This window comes from Citrus sinensis, chromosome 7 (assembly GCF_022201045.2).
Source record: "Citrus sinensis cultivar Valencia sweet orange chromosome 7, DVS_A1.0, whole genome shotgun sequence".
Taxonomy (NCBI): domain Eukaryota; kingdom Viridiplantae; phylum Streptophyta; class Magnoliopsida; order Sapindales; family Rutaceae; genus Citrus; species Citrus sinensis.
In genome coordinates, this window is record NC_068562.1 from 17318696 (window position 1) to 17342144 (window position 23449).

At 31.3% G+C, this 23449-nt stretch overlaps 1 protein-coding gene and 1 long non-coding RNA gene across 3 annotated transcripts in view; both read right to left on the reverse strand.

Annotated features, from left to right (window-relative positions):
• The window catches only part of LOC102611469 (LRR receptor-like serine/threonine-protein kinase FLS2), a 145306-nt gene that overhangs the window by 22422 nt on the left and 99435 nt on the right, over positions 1-23449 (reverse strand). The window contains exon 12 of the mRNA XM_052431602.1: positions 23124-23342. Coding sequence (XP_052287562.1) covers positions 23124-23342 — 219 coding nt within the window. The remainder of the gene's footprint in view (positions 1-23123; positions 23343-23449) is intronic.
• Positions 13204-16397, reverse strand: LOC102626484 (uncharacterized). Of its 2 annotated transcripts, none has more exons than XR_008050702.1 (4): positions 15441-16397; positions 15117-15158; positions 14936-15026; positions 13204-13448 (listed from the first exon to the last, which is right to left on the reverse strand). It is a non-coding gene; the product is annotated as an uncharacterized LOC102626484 (long non-coding RNA). The 2 variants fall into 2 exon arrangements; XR_008050701.1 differs by having other exon boundaries at positions 15559-16393.

Consider the following 23449-nt stretch of genomic DNA (forward strand, 5'->3'; position numbering starts at 1 on the left):
AATTGACCTATATTTTACCTTTTTAGTTCTTAATCTCTTTCTTAACATGGCAATTAGGTCAAGAGGAAAATGATTTGAACAATTTGAAGCTTCTTATCTGAGGTTACCTAGGAATATTCCATACTCATGGGAATTTGGCTCTTTTCATTTCTCAGCACTAAGGAGTTTAAGCACAGTCAATAATGAAACCCAATTGAGAAATATTATCATCTGTTGCCTATGATTTCAACTGGACCAAAATGTTTGTTTTTCTTTTTATCTTTTAAAAAAAAAATGATTTAGCGATCATGTCACTGGTTTTTTCAACAAGATGAATGATTTCATCTTCTCATTTATGAACAATTCTTTCCAGCACTCTTTAGGAGACTCACGCTCATTCACTAACCACTCACCATGCTCAGAATGCAAAATGCGAAATAGGAGTAATATAATAATTTACTTGTCTAATTTCAACACATTTTCAAACTAATTAATCCCACTACAAGAAAAAGTTATTTATGTGACCACTATTTTGCAGTTACGTATGGCCTATATGACAGCTATGTAACGGCAGAGAGGGGTTACATACGCGGCCATTGCAAAAGCTTTGTAACCGTTGCAAATGCTTTTTAACTGTACTTTTGGCGTGCAGTAACAAAAGGTAGTAACGGTCACCAAAAAAAAAACCACCTAAATGCGGCCACATTAAGTAATGGGTTGGATGCAAGTTTTGTGACAGGTGGAAGCTGTCACAAATTTGTAATGCTTAATTATTCATAATTTTGTGATATTTGACTATTTGTCAATATTTTATCTCATTTTCCTGATATTTGTCAATGACAACAAAAATTCAACATTGTTCATTACAACAGTACAACACTAAAATTAATTATCATGATACCATCCATAAAGTTCAAATTATATACTGAAAATGAGAGATTAACATCAAGCCGCAAGTCTCCAAGTCAAAAATTAAAAGTATACACAGATGCAAATACAAGCCTACGATACAAAGTCTTACAAAAAAAAGAAAAAGTGTGAATCCAGGGGTCTCCAATGCATCTTATCAAACGATAGCCTACAATAGAAGCAACAATATATTAAAAATGTGCGAGACAAACACACTTAAATATCATAATTATATAACTAAGCACTTCTTGCTAGCAATAATTAGAAGCGCTCTGGTACAACTGTTAATGTCTCTATCCTTTGTTGAAACTCTTAGTTAATTTGCAAATCTAATATTCATTTTCCAAAAATAATATCAACATTGAACATATGAAAAATAATGAATCATAATTTTACAAGTAAAAGTATTTATCTATAAATAGACGTCATAATTTGCAGCATAACTGCATGACGGTGTTGATGCGCATTGGAAGCATCGACTATCTACTAAAAAAACAAACATTTTGTTTTTCCTAAGAAACACAGAAGGAAATGTAGTCTATAGATTGATGATGAATATGCAGCCAATATATTTTACTAAATTGTAAGATGTAGGAAATGTAGGGAAGGGCATTAAGTTGCAAGGTTCAGTTCCAAGTTGGCAATAAAAATTGCTATTATGCTGCAACTTTTCTCAATATACTCCACACTTTTCACCCTAAATTATACATTTATTCTAAAAAAAATTTTAAAAATCATTTTGAATTTTAAGTAAATATTCACTATAATCTGATGATTGTTAAGTTCAACTTTAATTAATATTTTACTAGATATTTGGATCGAAAATAAAAGCCTTCATGTTGGCATTGCCTTGTCCAGCCTTCACTCCTTTGACTAACCTTGATTTAAACATTATTCAATTCTCATTTGATTCTGATTAGGTTAAGATTATAGATCGTCTAGCAAATGAGTAGTACATTAAACAACTAAAATCTTCAAATAAATGTCTAGGATGGTCAATCCAAATACTAAGCTATTAACTGCTAATGTTTACATTTTAGAGTTTTAATTTTTTTTACTTTAGAATTTATTTGATTTAGCTGTTACTTTTAATTTTTAAAATATTTAAAATAAATAAGTAGACAATGGTCAAAGGGTTTAGTAATTGCGTACACGTATTAGTGTTTTATATCCATACCTAATGCACCCAATGAATAGGTATAAAAATTTATATCCCTATTCAATTTTTTATAAAATATAGATAAAATTAGACCTGACGCCTAATTTTAACGTAACAGTCCCTTGTGCTTGTAGGGATTTTTTGCCATCCCTATATGGGACTAGAACAAAGCTAACACGCCTATCTAATGAGACTGGACCATAATTTTATTTAATAGATCTTAGGCCTGGATCAGTCTAGTTGCTTCCTTTTTGATACCTTTGGCTGCTATTTAGGTAGCATTTACTTCTCATATTAGAGCAGGAATTGTGAGATTGAGAGTAAAAATAGGTTGTTTACTTACATTAAAATGAGAGTATAGAATAGGAATCAAAATTCCATTTATGTGTTTATTTGTTTTAGATTAAGAGTCAATTGTTTTAAATTATAATTTTACCCTTATTTAAAAAATTGTAGATTTTAGTTACAAGTGAATGAAAAATATATTTATAAAATAAAATATTTATTTTATTATTAATTTTAATTATATAAATTAATAATAATTATCAATATTCTTAATTATATAAACCACAATTTTTTATTTAATTTTAATTTAATTAATTAAACTAAAATTATTGATAAGGGCAACACAAATGAAACATCATTATTAATAATATACTGCAAGGTTAATATTTTCTTAGAATAAACTATTTATTATTATTATTATTATTATTAATTAATTAATTAATATTAAAGAAATATAATACTATTAAAATTAAATAAATATAATAATATTATATTTAATAAGCCTAATATTATTATTTTTAATAAATGTATTATTATTAAATAATATAATAATATTATTTAAATAGATATGATATTTTTACTTTTAAATAAATGTAACATTATTTTATTTTAATGAATATAATTATATTATATTTTATAAGAAAAGGGTGAAACAAGAAGAAGACCTCCTCAGGGTAGTGGAATCCTCTTAAATTTCTAGCCTTAACGACACCATATCATCTCCTTGGTCACCACGGACAAAATTTCTATTGTGAGCGACGCCGTTTTGTTCTCCATGCTCCCTACCCAAAAATCCACAAGCGGTGACTTCATTCAACTTTTCCCAGCCCACTGACAGTGACGAGCGTCACACCCACACACCGTATTAGGAAATAATAATAATTATAAAATTTTGATGATGATGATTGAAATTAACTACCAATGTTGAATTCACCGTTAAGACCCTGAGGGAAACAAATTTCGCCAAAAGCGATTTGTTTCAAAGAGATTTAATTTCAAACAACTTTGATTCGACAGTTACTCTCATTCACTTCTAATACTGCTAATAACTTAAAGCTAAAATTTTTCTTCTTCAGTAGTTAGATCTGAGCAGTGCAGGGTGCTAATACATGAGTATTTGTACTACAATTTTTAAATTGATTAAAACAAATCGCTTCACTGATCAGAATATCATCGATACCCCAAAAAAAAAAAATATTAAGAATTTTTAGAATTCACATGACAAAATATGTGTATAATTGATTTACGTGGGCTTTATGAATCAACCATCGAAAAGCCCACAACCTGATCCAACGACACCGATTCTTCTCGGCCACTGAGCATAAATTTCCCAAGTTTCATAGTGAACGACACCGTTTTGTTCTCCTTGCTCGCCACGCAAAAAACTGCCAAGGAGTCACTTCACTGAAGTGCAAATGTCAGTTATCTTCACAGTTCACACGTTTATGAATAAATTGAAAAAAAAATAGAGAAATTATCCTAAAGAAAATAGAGAAATCATGTGCGCAAAACCTTGCATCGACTATTATTGTAATGTGCTACATAGATATCAATTTAATCTTGGAGTAATGATCTTGTGGGTGAACACGGTTCTCACCTTACGGTGAGTAGTAGTGCCACATGGCGATGTCCGGTCTGCGTGTCCAGTGCTAAATAATCTAGATAATTTTTTATTCTTATTTTTATTTGTCATTATTGGGTGCTTGTACAGCTGCTCTGGGTGTTGCTTTACCAGTGTACTCAACATTCAAGGCAATTGAGAGGAAAGATGAAGATGAGCAACAAAAGTGGCTCATGTATTAGGCAGGTTGGAATTTATTTTTATTTTTATAATTTATTATTATTATTTTTTGTTAGGCTTGTCACCTTGCTTGTTTTGGTACATGAGGTTTTCATAGATTCCCAAATTTCCTCTGCATCCATTATTTTTAGCCCAAGCGTTTTCCTGTTAGATGCTTTGATCAGTTGGCCAAAAAAATTGAATATTACCTTTATGGTTATAGTTATGCTGAGATCTTGCATGGGTGAAAATATATAGCTCTAATATTCATGATGACCATCAATGATGAAAGTAACAAATGCGCAGAAATGCTTATCATATGTTAATAAATTTTGTAATCAATAAAAGGTATGTTGATAAATTTTGTCATTTGCATTTGAAAGGCGTACTTGTGGTAGTTCATTCCAAGTGGGTACGTAAGCCTTTCCAACTAGTTTGCACTGAGCCAAAAAATACGCTTCCATTTCTCTAATTTGCTGATCATCATCACCACCTCCATCAAAGTCATCATCCGATCTTGATGATCATTCTCCTGCTCCTCCACTGCCTTCATCTCCTTCCTCCACCTCATTATTCATCGCCGCCGCAGCGTCCGTGTCCCGGAATACTCCAGCCTGCTAATGATAATTAATAATTCGTCAAGAACACAACACCCACATCAACAAAAATGAAATAAACTACTAAAAAATGACATAGCAAAGCAAATAACGAAAAAAAATATAAAACAATAAAGTATTTAGGATTTTGGAGTTATAGAAGGCTTAGAGAGAGCGCAGGAGAGGCAAAGAAGTCTTTGGTTCGACGAGTGGGTGGCTTGCTACACGTGGACTCCCCCATAGCAATGAGAAAATCAGGTGTTGATGCTGAAATCTGGTCGTCCTTTGCCCGACCTGATCGTTCCACCAACGTTTGTGTTGTCCACGAAGGGAAGGTTGCACTCTCCCTGCTCGAGCAATTGCCCGTGTTCCTGGGACCCAAATCACCCTTTCTCGCCTTTCCAAGCATGCGTTCATAGAAACAAGTCAGAGACGCCGGTGGTTTTACCGGCGTAAACCCTCCGATACTTAAGTTAGAACAAGGTGTTTACGGGTAAATTGTATGATTTAAACGAGTAAACTGAATACAGTATTCTCGGCACAATCTGTATCGAAGATCTGTGTAAAGATGAGTTCGGATTTTAATTTGGCAGAGTTTTCCCTTTTCTCTCAATTTTTTCATCCCCTTCTTCATCGGTCTCTCAGCTTCTTATAGCCATCATCCCACGTTTTCTGAGTATTCTTCATGCCCCCCATTTTCGGGTGATGGCAGACCCTCATGGGCCTCCAACCACCGAATCGTGGGTAAACGTGGGATGTCGTGTTCTCCCCCATGGTTCGGGGCATGGCGAAACTGTCGTGATTTCGTGAGATCGTGTGCTCTTCCTTTAGGTGATGAGCATCTGGTCGGTACATATCTCGGGTCGGTGCTCGTTTCTAGTTGGCACATGCCCGTACACGATATTTACCAGGACTCTGCTTGGGCCATTCAACTGGGGAGATTTGCCTCAGGGTGAGAGATGAGGACATAGCTGAGCTGGTACTTTTCATTACTCAACACCAGGAAAAAAAAAAGTTGTCTTGAGAGGGTTGATGAAATGGTTCTTGTGAGCAAAAATGGTGACATGTTGAAGTCTAAAAGAATGAAGTCAATTATCAAACAAAGCAGAATGAAGTCTAAAAACACATTAAAAGAAAAGGAATTGATGTGTTTGTGTGTGAGAGAGAAAAAGAGAGTGTATGTATTTGTTTGTTTTATTGAGAAACGAAATGATGAAAAAGGGTGTTAGGAGTTGACTGTTAGAAATTCTGTGTGAAAATGTGAGGATTCAAGTCTCTCAACCAACTTTTGAAGGATATATTAATTAACACTAGCTAATTGAAATTTGAAAGTATTCAAATTAGTGTCAAAATTACATATCCACCAATATTGCAATTTGCAATACTCAACTGAAAATAGTTTTAAAGGAAAAAATAGCATTAACATAAATTTTGTTCTCTATATAGGTAAAAAGAAATATATTTCAAACTCCATTAATTTTATATGTAGAAATATGATGAAGATTAAATTTTCATCCATTTGATAATTAAGAATCTATCTAACTAATTAATAATACTTTTAACAAATCAATGGATAGCATAGTCAATAAAATCAAAATTACACACTTGTTGAGTTGATTGATTATTTTTTTCCAAAGTAATTAACTCAAAATCTTGAAAATTTCTCTATACCTAATGAAGAAATATGGTATCCAACCTAATGAAGAAATATGGTATCCAACATTGCTAGGCGGCGGTTTTAGGCTTTAGAGAAGCTAAAATTATAGAAATGAAAGTATTTTTCTTGCCCAAATTTTTACTCTCATAAGAAACTTTTATTCTATTCACATTTCATAAAGGGAAGACAATAAATAATTAAATAAGGGATTTAACCTCAGAATATTATGTGGAAACTCAAACTGTTATTCTCATAATTGTTTATGAGGCCACTCTGCCTTTTGTCCGAGTGATTGCATTAATGGCATTAAATTGCATAGAACGTAGGAAATTGACCCACCACCATCTATTATAACATCACAAATAAATAAAAGTAATGATGAAACTGAAATTAATTCGATCTTTTATCTTGTAGCTATGCTTGGTAATTTCCACCTGATTCATGATCCCAATTAGAATGCCTGAAATAAATGCTTTCTTTTTCTTGATTGTATCATCATCACTTTTGTGAAAAAATTTTTTTTAAAAAAAAAACAGGGATGCTGGGTCAATCGGTCTTTAAACAATTCGATTAGACACGTGTTTACTACATTATTTTTTATTTTATTCATAAGTGATTATCCACTTACTACTCATTTTTCACACAAGTTTAAAAAAGCACAAATTTTTCTTTCTTTTTTCTGATAAAATTTCCCTTGAAGTTGACATTATTTTCACTTGTTTCATTGTGGTCTAAACTCTATTAGAAATTTGTTGACGTCAGAATTATCAAAATCAAAATGAAATTTTATTTAATTTTTAATCAAATAATAACAAAAAGATGCATCACTGGTGAACAGCAACTAGTGTTGGTGGCATGGTGTGGCAAGGCGCGGTGGTGTGAGGAATGGGGGTGCTGAATCTACTTGATGCTGCGTTCAGTGATGTCACGCAGTGGCAGGATAACTTATCGTGACTGAAGATGGTAATGAGTGAAAGACAAGAGAAGAGGCTACAAAATTTATTTGACTGAGAAGAGAAGGTAATGAATTTTTTTTTTTTTAGAGAAAGAAGAGATGAGACTACAATTTTTGTTGGAGACCAAGAAGAGGCTGACCATTAGAAAAAGAAAAGAGAGTGAGAGAGAGAGAGAAGAAGCTGAATTTGGTGCGAGGAAGTAAGAAGACTTGTTTCATTTTGAAATAGATTGAAGATAGGCTTTGCGCCTTGCTGCTGCTGATGCTTTTTTTTTTTTTTTCGTTCTTCTTCTCTACTACTTTGCCTAAATTCTTTTAATTTTTTGGTTTTGTGATTTGGTTATTGGATTGAGTTTGGGATTAGGTTTGGGTTTTAATTCTTTTAATTATTTTCATTTTTAATTTTGATTATTTTGTTTCATTTATTATAATTTTATTTTTTATTTAATATCTAAATTGCAAAAAATAATCAAAGTCATCTAATATTTTTGTCATTTAGATCGGTGAAATAGTAATTTTACATTAAAAGAGCAAAACAATCAGCATATTAATATTATGTTAAATTCTCTTATGGCGTTTAGACAATAGTAAAATAATAATACATTTTGTAAATTTTGGATGGAATTTTATAAAAAGAAAAATTGTATATTTTTGAAAAAATATAAAAAATAGGTGGCATATGGAATTGCCCTTTTATTTATCAAGCACATGCGTCATGTCTTGTCTTTTGAATTTAATGTCTTCTTTTATTTTTTTATTACCCAATTCATTCAAAATAATCACAGTTATGCCACTTTTCAATTTATATATTTTAGAATATTACCTTTAAATTAGTAGAATCATCCGATTTTTTATTGGGATTGGGAATCTCGTCCTGAACCATATAGAGTTTAGTTCAGTATAAATTTTTTAAAAATTGATTTAAAATTAGTTGAGATTTAATATAAAATTTTTCCCAATTTATAATTTAGAATATCTGAAAATCTCAATCAAAATCTTGATTCCCTTGACTATTGTTTTAATTTTTAATTAACTAAATTAAAAAAAAATCATTTATCTTAAAATAAACAAAAATGATTGATCCAAGCACGAATCCAAACAATTCACTACTTTGCATTCACTTTTAGAGTTTATTTATTTATTATTTATTTTTTTAACGACACTCAGTTTTAAAGTTTAATTAAACTAAACAGATGAAGAAGAAAATAAATTAGTTTGTTGATTTACATATTAAATTTAGATAATGAATGGATAAAATGGGGACGTTGGTATTTAGAATCGCAACCTGCAATATAAAGTACGAAGTGTGTGTGAATAACAAGCTTTACCATTTCTCCTATACATACATATCTATTAGGATGAGTTGAGACTTGAAATTTTTGTTTTTTCTTCTCTCTCATAAAATAACTTGTTTTTCAATTTTTAATCAGCTATATATTAGAACCACGTTGGTCTTGGGATTTGAACGAATTATCTTTAGTTCAAATAAAAGATAAAAAAATTAACTTTTCAAACAATATATATATATATATACATATACATATACACGATGATTTTTCATTTGTTCGTCGGCTTTTGCACCTTGCTGCCGAAGCAACGAAGGACATGGGGCAATTGCTGTATACGAAAATCACCCGCATGATTAACTATGAGAAGGCCCAATGACCAAGCCCAACAACAAAAGGACCAAATGGAAGCCCAATATTGTTTCTACTCTTGACACACCAGACACAGCAAATGGAATCTTCCTCAAGCAAGACTTATTAAAAACACATTTATTAATTTTATTTCTTTTACTTTCAATAAAAAAATGATAACAAAATAGCTAGGTTGAGAAATATGGTCAAGGAGTGTGCGCAAATTAAAAATAATAATTATTTTCATAAATTTATTAATTGTATTTTCTAATTAAAAAATGATAATTTTATGTCTGTATAATATATATGAGGTTATACGTGGAACTGTATGAAAGATTAAACTTTTCAAGATTAAATTTGTTAAAAAACTGAAGTAACAAAAATAAATTAGTCCGATCTATTGACTTGACTAGGCTAGACTGCAAACATTAGCATGTGGGTTCATATTTTTTTTTCAAGTAATTTTTTTTAATCTCTACAGTTTGAGTAAACAGCAATGTAATTTATACCACACAGGTAAAAATAATTTAAGAAAATAAATAATATGAAATATAAGAAAATTAATGATAAAATATGATTATATTGGTTTGAATAAGAAAAATATTTTTGTATAAGAATTCCAATCTTATGCAATTTATACCACAGGAAGAAAAATATATAATTAATTCAATCCAACTTATTTTGATTATTATTATTTTGAATATATAATTATTATTATATAGATGTGGAAAAATATATAATTAATATTGCCAGTATCGCATACAGTTGCAAAGCTACAGCCTTGCATCTTGAACAACCTTCGGATAGTCTTGACTCTTGAAACCAAATACTCTGCTACACTTGAGTGTAGCCAATGAACCGTGGTCCTTAGCTATAATATGATCATGTGATGGAGTATTGTTAGCCTAAAGGGCTACATATAATGTAATTTTGATGATAACAAACATGTTTATTAAACAATTTAATAAATATTGTATTTCACAATTTTCACTAGTTTTTGAAGGATAATATTTATGCAAGTGAATCAAGTGAAATTAAGCTCAAGACACTCAACAGACAACGGCGAAATCAAGAATAAAGTTTAGAGCTCAAACGGACAAATTAGTGTGATAAATTCTTGTAAAGCCGGTATGATTTAATTGATGCATGATTTAGCATTTGAGAAGCTCAAGAGAGTAATTTAATTAAATACTTTTCATAAACTAAAAGTTTTATTTTTATAAAGTAAAGTATTTTGTGGATTTGAGTAATTTGGACTTAAATGCTAAGTTTTGAAATCTTTGATTTTAATAAGTATTATTATTAAATTTCAGAGTTGGACGTTTGTACAAACATTTGAAATGTTTTGGGCCATACTATAATTTATGAATATTTTGGACTAAAGTGGAAGTTTTGAGAACTTTGAAAAATATGGGTATTATGTTGAAAAGGACCTTTTTGCAAAATAATAATATCTTCGGGGCCATATAATAATTTCAAAAAGTTTGGGAAAGACAACTATTTTTAGGAAATTCTGAAATTGGACCTATTTGTAAAGTTTTATGATATTTTGGACCGTAGTATAATTATAGAGAGTATTTGAAGGCTTGGTTAGTGAAATCCTCAAGCCGGGTGAGCTTGGAGGCGTGGACGTAGGCGGGGATAGCCGAACCACATAAAATCCTTGTGTTTGTTTTCTCTTCCCTTACTCTTTAAATATTGTGCTTGATTGAATTTATTATTTTTTGATTTGATTAAGGCAATAGATTAAATTGTTGTACGAATTGTATTGCATAAATTTTAAAATCTCAATTCACCCCCCCTCTTGGGTTGCATAACTTGCATTTCAAGTATCACATATGCAATTTTTGTAACGGATAGACAAGATGAATTTAAGTGAAGTGAAAGCATAAAAAAAAACATAACTACATAAATGAATCCCTTCATGATATGTTTAGAACAGAGTTTTATACAAGGAGTCGGTATAGTGTCGAGCTCTCAAAAGTTGTCTTTGGCTACCATTTGGCAGCTAAAGACCTGGTACAATCCGTTTATTAACCGGTTGCACATTATTTTAAATTTAAAAAATTAAATAAAATAATATATTAATTTAGAAATTATAGAAAAAATATTAATAGTAAAAAATAAATAGAAAATAAAAGAAAGATATAATGTTGTCAAAATCAAGAAAAAATTTATATAATAAATTAAAAATGTTTGTTTCATATATTATATGTGATGTGTCATATTTAACATCAAAATTTTTTAGATGTTTTGTTATTTTTCTCAAGTTTGTTATTCTAAATAACCTCAAAAAGTTTTTTCTTCCCGTCCGTTTTATGTTTGACGTCCTTATTGCATGTTTGACCCCCATTCTTACATCTTTCACATGACATGTTGCATGTTGACATAGTTTTCATGTTTAACCTCATATATTACATGTTTGTTCTCACTTGTTATGTGTTTCACGTGAAATAAAGTCAAAAAATGAAAATTATCCCACTATTTTATGTTTCACGTCCGCGTTGCATGTTTGATTTCCGTTATTGCATTTTTTATGTGAACTGTTACATGTTGACATGGTTCTCATGTTTAACTTTATGTGTTGCATGTTTGACCTCATCTATTGCATGCTTTACGTGACCTTTTTACACGTAAATTTCATGTTGCATGTTTGACCTCACTTATTGTATGTTTCACACGGATTGTTGCATGTCTTGAATAAAGCCAAAAAATAAAAAATTTCTCACTCGTTTCATGTTTCACGTTCGTATACCTCCATTGTTGCATCTTTCACGTGAACTATTGCATGTTTCTCATCTTTAACCTCATCTATTGCATGTTTGACCTTTGGTGTTGCAAGTTTTACCTGACCTTTTTACATGTAAATTTCATGTTGCATTTTTTATCTCACTTGTTACATGTTTGATCTCACTTGTCGTATGTTTCATGTGCATTTTCACATGTTTGAATAAAGCCAGAAATGAAAATTTTCCCGACTGTTTCATGTTTCACGTCTGTGTTACATGTTTGATCTTCGTGTTGCATCTTTCACATTAACTGTTGCATGTTGATGTCATTCTCATGTTTAACCCCATCTGTTGCATGTTTGACCCCATATGTTCCATGTGACCCTCTTACATGTAAATTTCATGTTGCATGTTTGACCTCATTTGTTGCATGTTGCATGTTTCACATGGATTGTTGCATATCTTGAATAAAACCAAAAAATGAAAATTGTTCCATCTGTTTCATGTTTCATGTTCGTGTTGCATGTTTTACTTCCGTCGTTGCATCTTTCAAGTGAATTTTTGCATGTTGATGTGGTTCTCATGTTTAACCTCATCTGTTGCATGTGTTGACATCAGATGTTGCATATTTTACATGAACTTTTTAAATATATATTTCATGTTATATGTTTGACCTCACTTGTTGCATGTTTCACTTGAATTGTTCCATATCTTGAATAAAGAGAAAAATTGAAAATGGGTGAGGAAGACAAAGTAACAGTGCATATAATCACGAAGTTGGCTAGCCAACTTATTTAACAATTAATGTAGCGGTTAACCACTTCCACTCCAGAGACACCCAACAATGAAACAGTTAGCCAATTGATATAACGTAGAATTAAGCGGTTTATCGCTTCCACTTCGGAAACACTCAATAATTAAGTGGTTAGTCAACTAATTTAACAAGGAATCAAGTGGTTAACTACTTGCGTTCAAGAAAATAGCTAACAATGAAACAGTTAGCCAAATTGTTAAGCAAAGAATTAAGCAGTTAGCTGCTTCCACTCCAAAAACAACTAAGTATGAAACACTTACTCAACTTATTTCACAACAAATGAAGCGGTTAGCTAGTACAACGAATGTTTGACGTTGATATTTCATGTATCACATTGTCTAACACATGTATATATATCATGTTGCATTTCAAAATTTCTTGACATTTCAAGTGATAATTTATAATCAAAATTATTTGTTTCATCTTCTTTTTTATTATTAATTAAGTTTAATTAAGCCCCATCTATTAAGAAAAAAAAATGAAAATGTTGCCTAGTGTTAAAATTATTTGATAATTCAAGTGATCATTATTACTCCAAGTAATAATTTATCATTTTAGTTATTATTTGTTTCATTATTTTGTAATTTGTTTAATTCTTCAAACGAAAATAACTATGATGACAATTTTAAATTACCAAATAACCTTCTTCTTTTTTTTAGTGCAATTGGTAATTTGTAAATTTTTTATTTTAAAAATCAAATAATACATACAACACATTAATTATTTTGGATTAATTTCATCAGAGCTTGTAAATGAAACCCATAAACAAAGGCATCTCAAACTTTGTAATTACAAAAAAAAAAAAAAAAAAAGCGTAAAGAAGAGAGTTGGCGGGTGCACGCCATGCGCGAATTAATTTTCACCATCATCTTCCACCATATGTCGTGAGCAGTGGAGGCTTTCCCTCCCCATTACCATTACAAAAAAAGTGTCGAAAAAGGTGTCGACCTGTGTCACACCCCCATCCAAGAAGTGAGCTAAAAATTATGAAACTCCAAAGCACTGTCTGAGCATAGCACACAAACTACTTCCAGCATCTCCATTAACAAAATATTTGAAAAAAGCAAGGCATGAGCTATTAGCCCATACACTTTTAAGCATAATGATTCTAATCACATCTCATTTAACCACGAGGCCATGAAAACATACTCAAAGATTCCAAAAGAAAATTGACATTTAAACACATAAGAATCAATCTTATGAATCCATCAATTTTGCAATCAAGCGAAAAAAATGTCAATCTCTGATCTATAAGACCAAACTTCAAAGTCTATAATTTCAATGATCAAATAACAAATGATGTACAAATAAAATTCATGGAAATCTATAGAAACCTTTGGCATTATTTTAGACCATGTAATAAGTACAGGCCTTGTTCAATAATCCCTTTAAATTATTGGGTTGGTTCAATTACCATACAAATTGGCAGATATAATCTAGACATGTAAAGCACCTAGAATATAACATCTTAGCTCAAATTTAGTTACATTTATTACTATTTCTATGACCCAATACAGAGTTACAGAAAACTGGTTTATTGGCAGGAAACACCAACAACCTAAGCTTCTGATTTTCTTTAAAAATTCAATACTATTCAGAATATTGTGAAAACTTCCAAAATATTATTAGACACAACATATAAAATTTTCAAGCCATTTGGACAACTCCATAATTGGTTCTCACAGGATTGAACTAAACAAATCAAAACTGCCTTTTTAATTCACACAAAAACAGCTGAGCTTTGGTGATTTATTAAAATTAAAATACTCAATATGTTGGGATGAAAATTCCCAGAACATAATTACACATATAACTTGATAACATATTAAAAGTTCAAGACATTCTGATATCATTAAGCTAATGTTTCATAAGATCAAACACAAGTGAATAGTTCTGTCAAGGGGTTTACGGCTAAAGTGGTGGAGTTTGAAAAATCATAAAAAACAAAAGAGAACCAGATGTTCAATTACCAAGGAACTTTCAACATTTAAAATACATTTAAAATAGACTTATCGAAGTTTAATATCTCAAAATTTTAGCTCTTGTTGACACCAATAGATTATTCGTTTATAACACCAAACATGGTACATACACAGTTTTTGATAAATTCCAACAGCAACTGACCAATTTGACAAATCCATTAAAAATCAACTATTAGTTCAATTCATTCCAAAATGTCCAGACTTGAAATATACAATCCGGCTTTTATTACTCAAAATTTGAAGCGAATCTAGCATCATTTAGTCATATTTTGAAACAATCAAAGTTATGATAACAGTCCAACAATCTTTAAATTTTCTGCAAAATCAATAAACTATTTATTATCTTTTCAGTTCAATAATCAATTTTCTAGCAAAATTAGACATGCAAAACCAACAACAACCTTACTTTTCAGTTTTGAGATAACAAAACATCAATTGCGCCAAGTTACCTACCTAAATCACAAGCTTTAACTTCCTGGCCTCTTAATAAAGCTTTCTGTCACCTTCGCAAGTATTAACTTCAGTCCTCACATTACCAAAAAGCCTACCCAAAATAAATAAAAAAAAATGATAATCAATCACACTTCCATTAAACAAAGTCATAAGAGCTTATTTAAAAATTGAGGCGTTTCACCTCTTAACGAATAGCTCAACTCCAAACTTCCAATCTATAGCACTACATAATTGAAACATACCACCACCGATCAACAAATAACCCAAAAAATTGCTAAGACTTTCAATTAAAAATAAAAGCTGGTGATTATATAGCATCAATATATAGAATTAAATCATCAAGCAACAGTATATGATGGTGAGTCTCTAGAAACATCAATAAAAATTTCTAAAAAAAGGGCAAAAAACAGCTTAAAAATGACATAATGAATATCAACACATATAAAATAAGATTGGTCAAAAAAATAAAAATAAAAGAAAAAAAGCTGAATGGGGAAATCTTTACCAAATTAGTGAGCACCCATCTTTAGGATTCCGAACAATGATTGCAGATCTCAAAACAAGCAAACAACACCAAAAACCAAACAAGAAAAAAAATAGTATATCAAGAGAAAAAAATTAACTTGTTTTGAGGGTTTTCGCTGGTGGCTTCAGGAAGCCCACGCGGCCACGATTTCGGCCAAAGCTAGGATGACGGCAGTGAAGGTTGAAGAACTGATGGTATAGTCAATGGTGCGACAGAAATAATGGTGGGCGGTTGGAAACGCAGCAACAGACGTGATACCAACTTTGCCTCTCCCTAGCTCTCGTATACAAACCAAATACTAGGGTAGATGACTCCGATTGGTTGATTAGTGTGAGAGAGAAAATGGATTTGATTTTAGGTAATGAGCAAAGAAATCAGATGATAGAAATTATGGATTTCAAAGAGGGAAGAAATTTAGGGATTCCCCTTTTAAGAAAGCGAAGAAATCAGATTGGCGAGAGTGGGGCCGGGGCGGTTAAATGGATGAGAGAAATTATGGATTTCAAATGAATGAGAAATCTGATGGTATAAAATGTTTATTAATATATACTTGAGAACCAACATCTCAAGTTCAATCGAACGGTTTGATTTCAATTTTCAATATGGTGTCCGGGCTTAGTGCCCGGCATTGTAGCTTTAACCCTTATACAACTGATAATATATAAGAACTTGTATTGGTGAATTTACAGACATAATAAATTAGGTGTAAAATCTATAATGTACTTCTAGTAAACGACAACTTTATGGAGCAATAATCCTAGTTTTCTTTTCTAATTTTATGAGCAAGTAAAACTCGTTATATTTTGCTTCATTAAAAAAGAATAGTAAATGGCTTGCCTAGCTTTGAGCAAAGTATTTAGATCATTTGATATGTAATAGGTGCCATTTCTCAATCTACCAGCTTTGATATTGACAAAATGTAGTACACGCATAAGCTGATTATAGTAAACAATTTGGCAAGAGTTCTCTATAGAAAATTAATGGGGACAAATGACCTTAGAAATTGAATAAGATGCTGCAAATTGACCAAGTGACAAATCCGTTCCCATCCGAACCATAGCTAATTTAGAATGAATATTTGAAAATAAGAGAAGGCAGGACACATGTGGGCACAGCAACCGAGGAAAGCAGACCTAGCGTTGGCATGAATTAAAAGTTAGATAATACTCTTACACACTATTTTTGAAGGCATTCATGGCAAAGATTATAATTCACTACCAGTGAAAGAAAAGAAAATCAATTTGATTGTCTCATACGTCTAGCTCTTCAACATTTTAAAGCAACGAGCATCTAAATTTTAAGAAACCCATTACAATTTCCTTTGCATTGATTCTCTGCTTTGGTGATTCTACAATACACTCTATAGCTAAATTGAAGACAAATGACACACGTTACTCTTTGGTCATAAAATGTTTGTCTTCCCAAGTTAGTAGATTTGCATCAACAACTGTCGTAACTGAAATGAGTAGTGAATCACTAACCCAATACTTTAATCTCATTTTCTCCTGAAAAAATTTCATCTGTGAGTTCAGTGTAATATATGTTCTTTTCTAATTTTATGCGCAACTAAGAATATCATTTTAAAAGGAATTGTAAATAGTTTCCCTAGTTTGAGCAAAGTATTTAGGTCATCTGACATATAATAAGGTCCATTTCTCAATCTACCAGCTTTGGTTTTCATGAAATGCGATGTATGCATAAACTGATGGGTATATAACTAAATGCACTGAAATTTTCAATCCTTCTAAATCCTACAAAATATTCATAGTTTTTCACACATGAAGCAAAAGAACAATAATTAAATCACACTGACCTGATTATAACAAATGAAAGTCTAGATTTTCCCTATAGAAAAAATATAAATATAATTAAACCTAAACAAATGGTATAAATCTCTAAGGAAAATTAAAGGGACTCAAATTGCACAATAACAAATCACCTTAGAAGTTGAATAAGATGCAGCAAACTGACCAAGTGTCAAATCTGTTCCCTTCCGAATCATAGATAATTTGGAATGAAGGAATATTTAAAAGTGAGAGAAGGTAGGATACAAGCGGGCACAGCAACCAAGGAAAGCAGACCTAGCATTGGCACAAATTAAAAGTTAGACAATACCCATACACACAATTATTGGAGCTATTCATTGCAAAGATTATAAATCATTACCAGTGAAAGAAAAGAAAATCAATTTGAGTGTCACATGCGTCTACCCTCAACATTTTTAAGCAATGAATCTCTAATTTGTAAGAGTCTTCTTACAATTTCTTTTACATTGATTCTCTCCCATGGTGATTCTACTGTACACTTCATAGCTAAATTGAAGACAAATGACACACATTGTTCTTTAGTCATAAAATGTTTGTCCTCCTGACTTAATAGATTTGCATCAACAACTTCCATAACTGAAATGGGTAGCAAGTCATTAACCCAACGCTTTAATGTCATTTCTCCAGAAAAAATTTCATCTGTGGGTTTCTTCCGGGTAAATGTTTCTATTAACATAATTCCAAAGCTGTAAACATCCCCATTTGTAGATACTCTTCCTTCTCTTCCGTACTCTATGAATTGCAACAGTTACATAGTAAGATAATATAATTCATAATAGTATGCGCAAATGAAGATCCAAATAAATAGAAAACATATCAGAAAGTATTAAGGAAATAAAAAATATTTATTATGTAACGAACCTGGTGCCATATAGCCTATGGTGGCAAGTGTTTGTGTCTGAGTCAAAGATTGATCTTCTTTGAGTAAGGGCTTTGCCATGCCAAAATCACTCAAATGAGCAACCATATTATCATCTAACAATACATTGCTGGGCTTTAAGTCACAGTGAATTATTGGGACTGAATAACCAAAGTGCAGATATTCCAAAGCTGATGCAACATCTATCATTATGTTCAATCTTTGAAAAATATCCAAAATGTTGGTGCTCGAATACAAACACTTCTCCAGACTTCCATGAGGCATGTATTCTAATACCAACGCTTTAAAATCATCATTTGAACAACTGCTAATGATTTTTATAAGATTTCGATGGCGAATACGTTTCATCATGTCACATTCAATATCAAAACTCTTAAATGCTTCTTTATATTGTAGGTTAAAAACCTTCACTGCAACCTCCGTCCCATCCTGAATTCTTGCCTTGTAAACAGAGCCAATACCTCCTCTACCGATTAGATTGTTTGCACTAAATTCGTTTGTAGCTTGAAAAAGTTCTAGGTATGTAAACCTTCTCTGATTTGCTACTGGTGGCAGATTAGCATCATTTGGCAGTGACTTCCCTCTCTTTCGATATCTTAAGATCAACAAAATCACTACTATCATAAATATAGTACTCAATGGCAAGACGATCCCTATGAGAATATCATTCTTCCTTGATTTGTGGTGGATTCTAGTTCTGCATGGTGGGACTTGCAGTTTGGGCATACCACACAATAATTCATTTCCCTTGAATGATTTCGCTGAGAAATTTTTGAAAGGTCCCGCTCTAGGAATCTCTCCTTCTAGCTTATTGAAAGAAACATTTATATATTGGAGATCTAAAAGTTTCTCTAAAGATGTAGGAATAGCTCCAGAGAGATTATTATTGGATAAATCTAAGGATTTCAAGTTTATCAAACCACCAATGGAATCAGGAATTAAGCCTTGTAATCTATTACATTCTAAAAAGAGATTTTGTAGATCTTTTAGGCCTCCAATTGTTGTTGGGATAGCACCTGAAAAATTATTCATCGACAAATCTATTTGTACCAAAACCTTCAAATTTCCAATCCCTAGTGGGAGTGAGCCAGTAAAAGAATTTGAAGACAAGTTAAGGTACAATATGTACTTAATGTTCCATAAAGTTGAAGAAGTAGAAGTTAATTGATTGGAGCCCAAATTGAGTTTCTTTAGATAGGTGAGATTGCCAAAGCATGCAGGGATGAACCCAGAAAGCATATTACCGCCCAAGTCCAACTGAAATAGTGCAGCTAAACGACAAAGATCATTTGGGATTGATCCTTCCAATTGATTATCTTCAAAACTCAATAATTGAAGCTTTTGTAATTTACCGAGAGTAATCGGAATTGTTCCATTTAATTTGTTTCCACCTAAATAAATTGCTATCAAGTTGGTCAAGTTGCTGATCTCTTCAGGAATGCCGCCACTAATGTTGCAACTAACTATCCAAAACTCTTCAATAGATTGAGAAAGATTGCCTATAGCCCTTGGAAGAATGCCATCTAGTAGATTATTAGACAAGCTAAAATACTTTAAATACTTGCAATTTGACAACGAGGATAGAAAGCTCAATTCTGGAGTCGAAGATGTCAAATAGTTATCATTTAATCCAAGCCACTTAAGGTTTCTTAAGTTGACAAATGTGTTTGGAATGAAACCGGAGAAGGAGTTTATTTCCAACTCTAGTCCGGAGAGCTTAGAAGCATTGAAAATGAAATTAGGAATTGTGCCATTAAAATTATTACCCCACAAGTGAAGCTCTTCAAGATTTGGAAGTCGAACTTCTGCGCTTGATGGAAGTCTTCCCGAGAGTGAGTTACTCTGAAGATGAAGTGATTTGAGTGTTGACACATTGAAGATTGTAGTTGGGACAACACCAACTAATTTGTTAAAACTAAACGCCATCCATTCTAGATTATGGAGATTACCGATTTCATGTGGTATCTCACCTGTATTTTGAAACAAAAAATAATTCAAATTTATTTTTAATAATAAATTATACACTTTTATATCATGAAATGAGTATTTGTAATTAAAATTAGTAAATATGAGTTTAAGATTAATTATTATACATAGATAAAATGTTAATAAATCATTAAATTTTATTCTTATTAATTAAATATAAATATTAATAATTTCAGTATTCATGTCATTATTAAATTAAAAAAAAACTACTCATCTTAATATTAATTTGAATTACTAATATAATATTTGTATGAACATAAGAATTTTTTTCAAACTAAATTTTTACTTTATTTTTCTAGGTGCTACTACAGTGAATATATGAATTGATATCATGGTGGAAGAATATTGATTTCATGATTTAAAAAACAATTAATCTATTTTAGACTTTCCTTTACAAAATAAAAACACTTTTTTTATGCCTAAATAAACGTCTGAACTTAACTGCCATTATCACAAACTGTTGCTTGTTTTTTACTTCTTCTTCCCTACTACTTATTGTATCACTAACTTTTGAACTTTTTGTATAAACATAAGCAAAGAAGAAACATTGCCAATTAATTCTTAATTCTTTTACAAACTTACGTCATGGAATTAGATTAAAATTGGATGCGCTACTGTCATGGTATTCTGCAATAACAACTGACAGATGAAGTAGACAACATCAATTGAACACCATTTCTATTTGCAATCTCTAAAATTAATTTAACTTTTCACACTTATAGATATTTTCAATCTTTCTAATTCTCCATCTGATTTTGGACCCTAGAAAGACAATTAAAAAAAAGAACAAAAAAAGAAAGTAAAGAAAAACATATAATCTGCTTGATAGATTATCAAAATTTGTCGAGTGATCACAAAATAAAAGAAAATGCAATAGAAAGAGAAAGAGAAAAACTAACAAAGTGAAAGAAATAGAAGGTTTATGTTTGTTAGACGTTCGTTAATCTTAGAGCCGTTAAGTCTTAGATTTTTAATTAGGCAATGAAACGATGTATTTTAGTTTTAATAAGGAAAGTCTAAAATAATTTAAATCATAGACTCACTAAAATGCTTAAACAAAATTGATTTTCGAGCAAATAAACACCTGCTATTCTAGGAACAAGCGCACAGTGGTCCAGGTAAAATACTCGGAGTGATAACTAAAAATATGACATAAATATAAATCACACATACCTTGGAGTCTGTTTTGGTAAAGAGATAAATACTTAAGCTTGGTCAAATTGCCGATTTCTTTTGGTATGTCTCCCGAGAAGTCATTGACCGACAAATATAATTTTTGTAGAAGCTTGCACCTTGATAAAGTCGATGGGATTTTGCCGTCAAAGCTGTTTTCGCTTAGAAAGAGGATTTCCAGAAAAGGAAGGTTGTTGCAAATATTTGCCGGGAGTTCACCTGGGAGTTCACCAAATAATATATTATATTCATTATTCAAAACGAATATTATCTAGTTAAGAAAACTTGCACAACATGGAGGAAGGGATTGGACCGGAGAGCTGGTTATAGCTAAGATAAAGTATTTGAAGTGAAGATGGATTCCCAAGTTGAGAAGGAATGATGCCTGTTAAGAAATACTTTGTTAGCGATGGCATCTCCAATTATATAAAGATAAGTAGAGATTTCATGGCAAATATTTTATGCTAATGTCATAAATGCATATTATTAGCAAAGACTACCTGTCAAGTTATTAACTGACAAATCCAAATTCGATAGAGAAGAAAGATTGAAGATTGATGAAGGAATGGTTCCAGTTAAGAAATTTTTTTGTAGCCATAACTCCTCTAAATCTGCAAGATTCCCGAGCTCCTCTGGAATTTCTCCTAAAATCCAAGAGTAACATATGCGTTAACTATTTTAACTTATTAACCGGCACTCAAGAAGAAAAAAAGGAACTAAAAAATGTTTTTGCCTGAAAAGAAATTAAAAAAAGAACAATTTATCAAAACATAAATAAATAAAGTTTTTGTCAAATGACGAGACAAGCAGAACCAAACATGCTCTAAGGCTAGGATTTAATCTAGTTTAGACTTTCCTTTCCAAAATCAAAACGCTTGCTTTCATGCCTAAATAAACGTCTGAACTTAACCGCCATTATCACAAATTGTTGCTTGTTTCTGACTTCTTCTTCTCTACTACTTATTATATCACTAACTTTTAAACTTTTGCCATAAACTTGAGCAAAGAAGAAACATTGCAAATTAATTCTTAATTCTTTTACGAATTTATGTCTTGGAATTAGATTAAAACTGGATGTGTTATTGTCATTGGTATTCTGCAATAACAATTGACAGATGAAGTAGACAATATCAATTGAACACAATTTCTATTTGCAATCTCTGAAAATAATTTAACTTTTCACATTTATATATATTGTTCCATCTTTCAAATTCTCCATCTGATTTTGGACCCTAGAAAGACAATTAAAAAAAAGAACAAAAAAAGAAAGTAAAGAAAAACATCTAATCTGCTTGATAGATTATCAATAGTTGTTGAGTGATCACAAAATAGAAGAAAATGCAATAGAAAAGAGAAAGAGAAAAACTAACAAAGTAAAAGAAATAGAAGGTTTGTGCTTGTTAGACGTTCGTTAATTTTAGAGCCGTTAGTCTTAGATTTTTAATTAGGCAATGAAACGATGTGTTTTAATTTTAATATGGAAAGTAAAAAATAATTAAATCATAGACTTAGAAAGGCATAAACAACACGTGTCATGATCTTATAAAAAATTTAAGAATGATTAGAATAGGAGAGGATTGAAATCCCTTTATCTATTATAATTCTCTGCTTAAATACTAACAAAGAGGTTCAAAGTTACTGTCAACATTTATTATAAGGTTTCCAATTAAAATGCTTAAACAAAATTGATTTTCAAGCAAATAAACACCTGCTATTCTAGGAACGAGCGCACGGTGGTTGAGGTAAGACATTCAGAGTGAGAACTAAAAAAATGACATAAATATAAATCATACATACCTTGGAGTTTGTTTTGGTCAAGATATAAATACTTAAGCTTGGTCAAATTGCCGATTTCTTTTGGTATGGCTCCCGAGAAGTCATTGATCGACAAAGATAATGTTTGTAGATGTTTGCACCTTGATAAAGTCGATGGGATTTTGCTCCCAAAGTAGTTTTTGTCTAGAAAGAGGATTTCCAAAAAAGGAAGGTTGTTGCAAATATTTGCGGGGAGTTCACCTGGGAGTTCACCAAATAATATATTATATTGGAAATGAATATTTTCTAGAAAAAAAGACTTAAATAAGATAAAGGAAGGGATTGGACCGGAGAGCTGGTTATAGCTA